Source organism: Podarcis bocagei (assembly GCF_964188305.1).
Source record: "Podarcis bocagei genome assembly, chromosome: Z".
NCBI lineage: Eukaryota > Metazoa > Chordata > Lepidosauria > Squamata > Lacertidae > Podarcis > Podarcis bocagei.
Window position 1 is genome coordinate 27,843,655 of NC_138140.1, and position 9,464 is coordinate 27,853,118.

A 9,464-nucleotide genomic window follows, 5' to 3' on the forward strand; every position below is an offset into this window, starting at 1 on the left:
CCCCGAAGCCTCTCTGCGGATTGGCTGCAGAAGGAGGAGAGGGAGTTTCCGCCCACTTGGCTTTGAAGGCAGAGTGTGTGCGTTGTGGTGGGGGAAGGAGAGGGCCCGGTTTCGGGCTGTTGGCTTCCAGGATGGAGGGCGGGTCTGTGTCCAACGTGGAGGTTTGTAACTTGGCTTACACGGGGCGGCTGGAGGAGCTGAAGGAGCGGCTGAGCGCCAACCGGAGCTTGGCGGAGCGCGCGGACCAGGTTGGCATGGCAACCGGAGGGGGGGCGTGGTTAATTGTCTGTGAGTCGGGGGGGCTGTCAGGGCTCCACTTCTGAGGCAGTGTGGTGTAGTGGTTAAAGTGCCTGACTGGAATCCCGGAGACCTGGGTTCGGCAGATCCCCACTTGGCTGTGAGGCTTTCACTGGGCGGGCTTCCCCTCTTTCTCAGCTTGGTCTACCTCACAGGGTCGCTGTGAAGCTGAAAAGGGGAGGGAGAAACCAACGCAGGGCGTCTTTTGAGTTCCTTGAAATAAAAGTTTGGCAGAGATCCGCACTGGTTGCCGATCTGCCCCCCGGGACAGGTTCAAGTCGTTACTATTAACATATAACAACTTGGGACCAGTTTACCCACGATATCGCCTTACCCCGCATGTTCCCACTGTACCGCATAATTGACATTAGTGCAGGCGCCACATAAATACCCTTTCAGCATTTGTAGGTACAGTACTCAGTCGTTTAGTTAGTGTGGCATTGCCTACACTTTGGAAGTCTCTGCCTATTGAGCTCAAGCAGGTGCCTTCACTGTACTCTTTTCAGTGTCTGCTAAAAGCATCCTTGTTCAGACAAAACTTCACAGATGCTTAGAAAGTTGAGCTAATTCTAATCTGTTCTAGTATTTTAAATTTTTGTATGTTTTGAAGTTGTGGATTTTACTTGATTTTAGTGCTTTAGCGTTTGCTTTGAGGTTTTAATAATCAATCGAAGTATAAAATTTATGAATTTAATAATAATAATAATAATAATAATAATAATAATAATAATAATAATATAAAGGCCTTAAACCTAGCCATGTTATTCTATGCCATCGAGGGTGCTTTACTGTTTTTTCTGTGTTTTGTATTTTGTATATGTTTTCAAGTCCTTGAAAAGTGCACCAACCACCCTGGTATTTTCACATGTGGAATAGTAGAGAAATTCCAACAAATAAATAGTCAAGCTGGGGCCAGCAACACAATGTTTTAGTGTAGCATGCTCCTGTTCAGGGTACTAGCCAGTTCAGCACCCTGACTTTGATGATGCTCCATTACATTCCCATCATTGGTGTACTGTATTCTAGTTTTCTCTCCCAACAGCTAGCCAGTATTCTGTGGCCACTGAGCATGCTTAGTCCTCACTGACTATTTTGAGGGGTTCGTACCCTGATTGTGTTCCTGGCCCTCCCCCACCAATATATACATATATATATTTGAGATAGTTATATATTGCTTTTCAGAAGAACCTCACAAAGTTTTTCACAAGACCATATGTTGCTGTTTTATAATAAAACAGAAAGATGAAAGGGAGGAGCTTTTTAAAATCTAGTTTTTCACATACACATTCTTTATTACAGCCCAAAGATTCACAAAACAGTTTTAAAAGTGCAATAAATCTAGTTTTTGTATTCTTGCAAACTTTGGGGTCTCCTCAAGCTCCCTGATTCATCCCTTTTTTTCCTTAGAAGGTGCTGTTTTGCCTACATAAAGATCAGCTATCAGGGAATGAGTCTCCAATTATAATATAGCAGGGATAGGAAACCTTTATCATTTTAGATGTTGTTGCACTCAAACTGCTATCCTGTCTGATTATTGGCCATGTTGGCTAAGACGGATGGGAAATTGAGTCTCATACCACCTGGAGGTTGCCCAATCCTGATATAAATGGCATAGATAAATACAGTTCCTAACATTAAAGAATAGCAGGGTTTATTTCTGCTTGGGAAGCACATAGACACATATGTCTGTGATTCTGAAACTCTTCCCCCTAACTCTTACTAGAGGGGAGAAAAGGTGCTCTGTTTACTAATTCAGTTGAGAGTGGGATACAGTACATACCTGGCAGATGTTTAAAGCAGTAAGATTGCCAGATGCCAGGGTTTCAGCTTCTTAAAAGAAGAAGAATGACACCTTAAAATACAGGCAGCTGATTTATTATGATGTGGGTGTTTTTGGACTTCAGCCCACTTCAGTAGATGCATAAAGGGTTTTTTCCTCAGGTGGCAGAGGGAAAGCGTACCAATTAGGAGAGTGAAAATATATCTGCCAATGGAAAATAGCACACTACGCACCTGAAGACACACCATGCACCCTGAAAGCTTATTTCACAATATGTTTGTTTATTTTTAAAAGCATCACAAAGTTATTTGTCCATAGCTGCAAAAAGAATAAACATAGCTGCACCTCTAGAAGTAGCATGGGGGTGGTGTTAAATTTCAGGGTGAAAATTCTAAAAATCAATGTTGCATCATGCTGCACTTAAATGCATTTTTTTAATATAATGACATACCTGAGATCACATTCCCAGTAACTATGAAGACTTTGCTACATGAATCCTGACCACCCATTGGGGTGGGGGCAGTTTGAATGCTCTTCTAAATGCCTGGGGCACTGTCTGGAGAATGAAATGGCCTCTGGAACATACAAATTGGCCATTATTGTTCTTACTGTTAAATGACTTGCTGCTTGTATAAAGGAGTATCTATCCTTTTTGGTTTTCATCATTCTAGTTCGTTCTGAATGTTCTGTTAATGCGTCTTTCTAAATAAGGCCACAAAAATTACTAGTCTGCAAATAATCATAATCATAATAATTGTGGCCTGCTGGGAGCTGACAGAAGAAGAATGGAGAGCTTTGTAACTCCTTCAGCAATCTGCCGCCTGTCTGTACTGGGTGTAATGCTCTGTCCTTTCTCCTCCAGCCTCCCATGCTTTCATGCAGTTCCCTCTTGCTTGTGGATACTAGATGTGTTCTTAAATACAAGGTTGTACTAATGCTTATTTGTGTTTTAGGATAACAGGACAGCCCTACACTGGGCATGTTCAGCTGGGCATGCAGACATTGTCGACTTTTTACTAAGTCTGGGAGTGCATGTTAATGACAAAGATGATGTAAGTTCTGGACTTATTTTTCAGAAAGTGCTTAGGCAGGATCTTGCATGTATAGTTCAGAGGTATATAGTTCAGAGATGGGAACCTCCATCCCACAGGCCAGAGGTTCCAGCTTTGCCCACAAGGCCATTTTACCCAGGCCACTCACCTTACCATTAGCTGACATCCCTAGAAACATCAGCTGATGGGTAGGAGAACAGGAGTTAAATTTTGTATTAGCTGTGTGCCCTCTTCCCAGGGAACAGGATTACACAGCCAAGTTAGCAGGATTTTATGAGCAGATTTAAAGCCCTTTGCAAAAGTGCTGTTTGCTCAGCTCAAACTGCCCACTCACTTAATGGACAAAGATGAGATGCTTTAATCAACACTTATGCAAGGCACTTTAAAGCAGCTCCATGTTCTCATTTCATGATAAAACCCCAGCGCTAAGCAGGTTGTTATTATTATCTTTCATTTCATTTCTATACTGCTTTATATTTTAGGGGGGGAGCTAAAAGCACTTTACAACACATTAAAACATCAAATAAAACAATCCAGTGTAAAACATTACTAAAGAAAGTCAGATATAAAATATACATTCAAAGCAACATAATTAACAGGAGACTAAAATGTTATCTTAAACATTCCAATAGAAAGCATTACTTCAAGGAAGTCAGGTATAAAATTCACATTTAAAAAGCATAATTAACAAAAGAATAAAATATTATATTAAGCATAGAACATGTCTGCTGCTGTTGCTGCCAGTTTTGCCAAAGCTGGTTCATGGCTAGTGGTGACTGTGGAAATTCAGGCGATGTTCTGTCTCTGCACTAAGAGACAGCCAGGATGGTCTCAGTGGTTCTCACACACACCACATCCCCTTAGTCTGGCTATGTGAGAAAGTTCTCCGCAGGGAGCTTTCTCAGACACCCTACCCAGCTGCTTGACTGCACATGCAGCAGGCAACAAGGTGCTGCTAACAGGAGAGTTTCTTCCCCTTTGGACAGAAGTTAAAAACTTGCCTTTAGCACTTTGCTGCCTCCCAGATGCTTCAAAGTCCTGACTTCATCATTTGTGACATTAAGTGATTGGTGGGTCATGCCCTCCTCTCAGACTAGGCCTGCAAGGCAAATCTTAATTAGGAACTGGTCTATGAAGCTAAGAAGATTCCCCACTGCTGATATAGTTCCTAATGCTGCTGGAGTTGCTACCAGCTACTCTCATGTGTTAAAGAAGAATTAGTGATACACAGAGGTGGGATGTGTGCTGGTTTGTTATCTTTGGCTGCTGTTCTCAACATGAGATGAGGGTTGTTTTTTTTTAATGGGATTCTGGGGCCCTTTTGAGCTGGCACTGCCCTTGTGTGAGGTAAATTTCTGAGCCCCTTCTCCTCAGTTTAAAAGTTCTCATGTGAAATTGAAATGAAGACTGTATGGCTTCCAAAAAGAACTTTTAGAATTGGTGAACCATTCAGTCTTCGGCTACACCTGAAGGAAGGCATAGTTGCTTCTCTTCACTGCTGAAGAAGGCAGGCTGAGCTGGTTTGAAAAGAAAGCTGCAGCATTATCATGACTTCTTCTCTGATCCAAAGTCACATAATGTCGCTGTATAGCTGTGGAAGGCCCAATACACTGGTACCTCGGGTTACATACGCTTCAGGTTACATACGCTTCAGGTTACAGGCTCCGCTAACCCAGAAATACTATCTTGGGTTAAGAACTTTGCTTCAGGATGAGAACAGAAATCGTGCAGCGGCAGCGCAGCAGCAGCAGGAGGCCCCATTAGCTAAAGTGGTGCTTCAGGTTAAGAACAGTTTCAGGTTAAGTACGGACCTCCAGAACGAATTAAGTACGTAACCAGAGGTACCACTGTATAAGAGGCTCAGAAATAAAGTGATGTTCCAGAAAGAGTTAATTTGTGGAGGTGGGTGGCAACCAGAACTAGGGAGCCTGGTCCTTTCTTTATTGGCTATTTAATACCATGTGATAGCAGTTGTATAAATGTTGAATGGTGGGTGGCCATATTCCATTTTAATGACCAACGCAGGTAAACTATTGAGTAAGTTCTTACAGAAGTTGAGCAAGTTATTTTATGGAAGAGATGGGGAACCTGTAGCCTTCCAGATGTTTAGGACTCCAGCCCCAAGCAGCATGGCCAATGATCAGCTGTAGTCCAACAGCATCTGGATGTACAGATGTGCCCCATCCCTGTTTTACAGTATTTTCATAAGGGATAATTTTTTTTGAAACCTTGCTATGGTTCTGTAGTATTGGATTTTCTTCCTAACAGAGCTTGAAAGTTTGGTTGTACAATGTCTTAACGGTCCCTGGTGACTAAAAACCATGAGCCAGAAAGTCTTCTGTTTAGAGAGGAAACTGAGCACTCCCTATAAGCCAACCCTAGCTTCCATGTTATCACCGATGCAGAGGTCTGGGGTACTTTCCTCACGACAGAAGTCTTTCTGCCTGCCCTGCTTCTGTGAATTGTAAAGCTTATAGTATTCTATGCCTTGTTTTCTTTTCACTCCTCAGGCGGGCTGGAGTCCTCTGCATATTGCTGCATCTGCTGGCCGAGATGAAATTGTGAAAACTCTCATTAGGAAAGGTGCTCAGGTGAATGCTGTCAATCAGAATGGCTGCACGCCTCTGCATTATGCAGCATCCAAAAATAGGCAGGAGGTAAGATTTCACCTGCTTCCTCACCTTCTCATTGCTCAGCACAAAGCAGCCTGTTTGGTAACCTTTGTCTTTCCCCACTCATAGATTGCACTAATGCTGTTGGAGAACAGCGCTAATCCAGATGCAAAAGATCACTTGGCATCTACTCCACTACACAGAGCAGCATCCAAAGGAAACCTGAAAATGATACAAATTCTTTTGAAGTACAAAGCTTCTGCCAATCTACAGGATTCAGAGGGAAACACAGCTCTGTAAGAACTAATGTATTTGTGGTAGATTTTGCCCTAGTTTGTTTGAACCATACTTTTCAAGTTCATTGATATTAATACTTCTTTACTTAGCACAAACTATTCTCTAATGTTGAGAGTTTTCATCTAACAGGCTCAGTAACTTTTTTTTTTTTTTTACAATGCAAACTGAGCTTCTTGGGATTCTACAAGAGAGGCTGTATTCTAAGATGTATGGTGCAGAAACATCCACACCATAGCTGTCAACCGTCCCTTATTTGGCAGGAAAATCCCTTATCCCAGCGCCGTTTCCCGCTGCTATCCCGGACTGATGATGTCCCTTAAATTTCCCGGGTTTCATGCTCGCCCGGCTCGGGAGGGAAGCAGCAGCTCGGGGTCCTCCACCTCAAGAGAGAGCGCGCACGAGCTGCCGCGTCTCCATATCTCCCTTTTCCCTCTCAGGGGCGCGTCATGAGGAAATGGGCAGTGGCGGGCGGGCGGACAGGCAGCCCTTCTCTTGCGAGACTTCTGCCGTGCTGCCAGGGGAAGCTGGAGGCGGCAGCGGCAGCTGAGGAGGCGGCCTGAGGGAGGAGGAAGAGGAGGGGATGGGAAGGGATGCAGAAGGGCAGAGCTTCAGCGGCTGCCGTGGCGCCGCAACTGCCTCATGCCGGGCTTGCAGGCAGCATGGGCGAGAGTCTCCCTCCCTCCCTCCCTCCCTCCCTCTCTCTCGGGTGGGGAAGGGCTGATGGAACTCCTCGCACCAGGACGACGGCAGCCCGGATGTGCTGCTTGGCATACCCTCCAACCAGTGCAGCATCTTAATGTAGTGATTTCCCCCTCTGCATCCCTTTGCCGGGTTGCTGCACTGTGGGAACCACTGCTTGAGGCTTTATTTGGCTGCTGGTTGACTAAAATCCCTTATTTTTGCTGCTGATCCCTTATTTTCGAGGCTCCTGGTCCTTTATTTTCAAATCTGTAAGTTGACAGCTATGATCCAAACAGATTTTACACAGCCTAATCCCAAACATAAATCCCACTAAGTTTAGTCCCATTGATTCCTTAGTAAATGCGTGTGGGATTGTAGTGAGGAACCTGGTGTTAGGTATGCTTATTTAAGATACGAATCCTACCAAGCTACTTAACTTCCAAGTAAGTGCACCCTGTTGCAGTTCTGGCCTTGGTTGAGATTTTGCATCAAATTATGATTTTGAGTAACAGTAGTTTGAAATCAAACCATGGCTTGTATGTCCAGGTGAACAACAGGTTAACTGTGAGTTAAAGCTGTTTATGACTATAATCCTAACCCCATTCACCTGGGTTTACACTGTCGGTTGCTTTTGTTTTCTGTCACGAGTTTCATGACATCCTCTTAACTGCAGTAGCATATAGAGGTGGAACACTTGCTGTAACTATCATGTCAAACTATAGTGAATGGTGGTTCAGCATGATCTTGGTTTAGCATAGTGTCTGAATTGAGCCTTAAACACCTTTATGTAAATGATGGGATTTCGCAGGGAGACAGGGGTTAGTTCAGGCCTTCTTTTAAAATAGGTGGGACCTACAAAGAAATACAGGAACATTAGGCTGACAGCTCATTACTGCCTTGTCATGTGTCTCTAGCATAGTTGGTAATTTTTCATCTTATTTACAGCCATTTGGCCTGTGATGAAGAGAGAGCGGATGAAGCTAAACTACTAGTGTCTCACGGAGCAAGCATATACATTGAGAACAAAGAAGACAAGACTCCACTGCAAGTTGCAAAAGGTGGCCTGGGTTCCATACTAAGGAGGCTAGTTGAAGGCTAGCTCTGTCAGTCAAATTGAATTCCATTCTTCGTGAAAGTACTGAAGACTTTTCACTGTCTTTAGGTTGGCTTTAACAGTCACAACTTGAATTTTTATTGTACTGCATCAATTACACTTCTCTACATTTTCCATGGCCAAACAAAACTTTATAATTTTTTGTTGCTAAGTTTATTGTTGCTTTAAAAAAATCTAAAGCCCTGCTTTTCCTATAGAAAGAATCTATCTTTCCATACAGGTTCTAACGATCTTTTTAAATACATTTGCTTGTAAAGGAACAGTATTCAATATTTCCTCAAGGCAGTTCTTGTTAACTAAGTTCATTACTCAGTTCAAGTGTCATCATGGTTGTGCGAAATAAAATTTGGGGAGGGAGAATGAGGACTGTGTAAAAGTTGTTTGCTTTGTTGTACGTCTCCTTGGAATTCTTATTTACAGAAACCAGTTGGTTCAACCTTATACCCAGTACAGGGAGAGTGTTATAGGAATGGAGCATTGTGGGAAGGCAGTGGGCTTAATTCAGCTAAAGCGATTATAGACATAGTAAGGCTGTAAACAAAAATAGTCAAGTGCTGTGGCACCTTAACAGATTAAAAGGGTTACTGTGCCATGAACTTGTGTAGACAACTGTCAATCTCAGTAGGCTGCTTCTTAAGCAAAATATGTTTGTTTAAAATGTTGCTAAGTAACAGCTATAAAGACAACAAATAAATCCCAATTTTTGCAGTAAGAACATTTGGCCAAGTTGGATTTCTTTCTCCTCTTCCTCTTCTCCCTTCCCAAGGGTGGTGTTGAGCTGTGTGGCTTAATGCAAATAGCTTTATACAACTGGAGTGATTTCTTATGCCCTAAGCTACTTATAATAAAATATTACTTGCTCCTTAGATCAGTTCAGTCCTTCATAAGGTGCACGAAAAGTCTTCCAGTGTCATAGAACCTGTGGGAAAAGGCTGCTGCTTTTGGTGTAATAGACACACCTAGTGTACTCCTGAGGCATTTCAGAGCACACATTTTGCATTCAGAAGGCCCCAGGTTCAGTTCCTAGTGTCTCCGGTGTTTTAATTTTTTCATGCATAAGGTATTTTGAAAGACCTCGCCTTTAACACTGGAGAACTGGTGCCTGTGGAAGAGTTAGCAACATGTATGGATATAGAACACAGCAGTAGGGGATTTGTAAGCCTGTGAAAGAGCACTGCACTTGGACACTGCTGTTTCTTTTATCTCTGCCCCTTCCCTCTTTGGCTGTACTCCAGGCCATAAGCCTTACCCTTTGATTGCTGGGCCCACCAGGCTCACCAGACACATGGACCCTTGGAGGTGGGTTTTCATGTTGCAAATTGGGGTTCCCGTGCTTGAGCAGTTAGAGACCACACCCGTAGAAAGTCCTCTGCTAAATGGATAAATAGCCTGACCTTGCATAAGGCTGCTTCCTGTGTTCTGTTATAGGGTACCTTTCCCTATACCTTTTTTAAGTTATGCAGCTGGAGCTTGTATATATCACTTTTTCTCATAAGCCCTGGTCTCATCATTGCTCCCAGTATTTTGGAATCATGAACAGCAGCATTGCATCAATAGACTTTCAAGTAATTTTGTAGAGAGAACCCACCCACACCCACCCCATGCATGTGGAGCTTTGGCATTTGGTTGTC

The 9,464-nt window shown here is 43.2% G+C and overlaps 1 protein-coding gene across 1 annotated transcript; it reads left to right on the plus strand.

Moving 5' to 3' along the window:
• Nucleotides 1–83: 83 nt before the first annotated feature.
• Nucleotides 84–8,548, plus strand: PSMD10 (proteasome 26S subunit, non-ATPase 10). The gene is made up of 5 exons (XM_081179358.1): nt 84–248; nt 3,031–3,129; nt 5,640–5,786; nt 5,871–6,037; nt 7,665–8,548. Exons 1-5 carry the CDS (start codon nt 132–134, stop codon nt 7,816–7,818), a joined length of 684 nt encoding a protein of 227 aa, XP_081035484.1. The 5' UTR covers nt 84–131; the 3' UTR covers nt 7,819–8,548.
• The last annotated feature ends 916 nt before the right edge of the window (nt 8,549–9,464 follow it).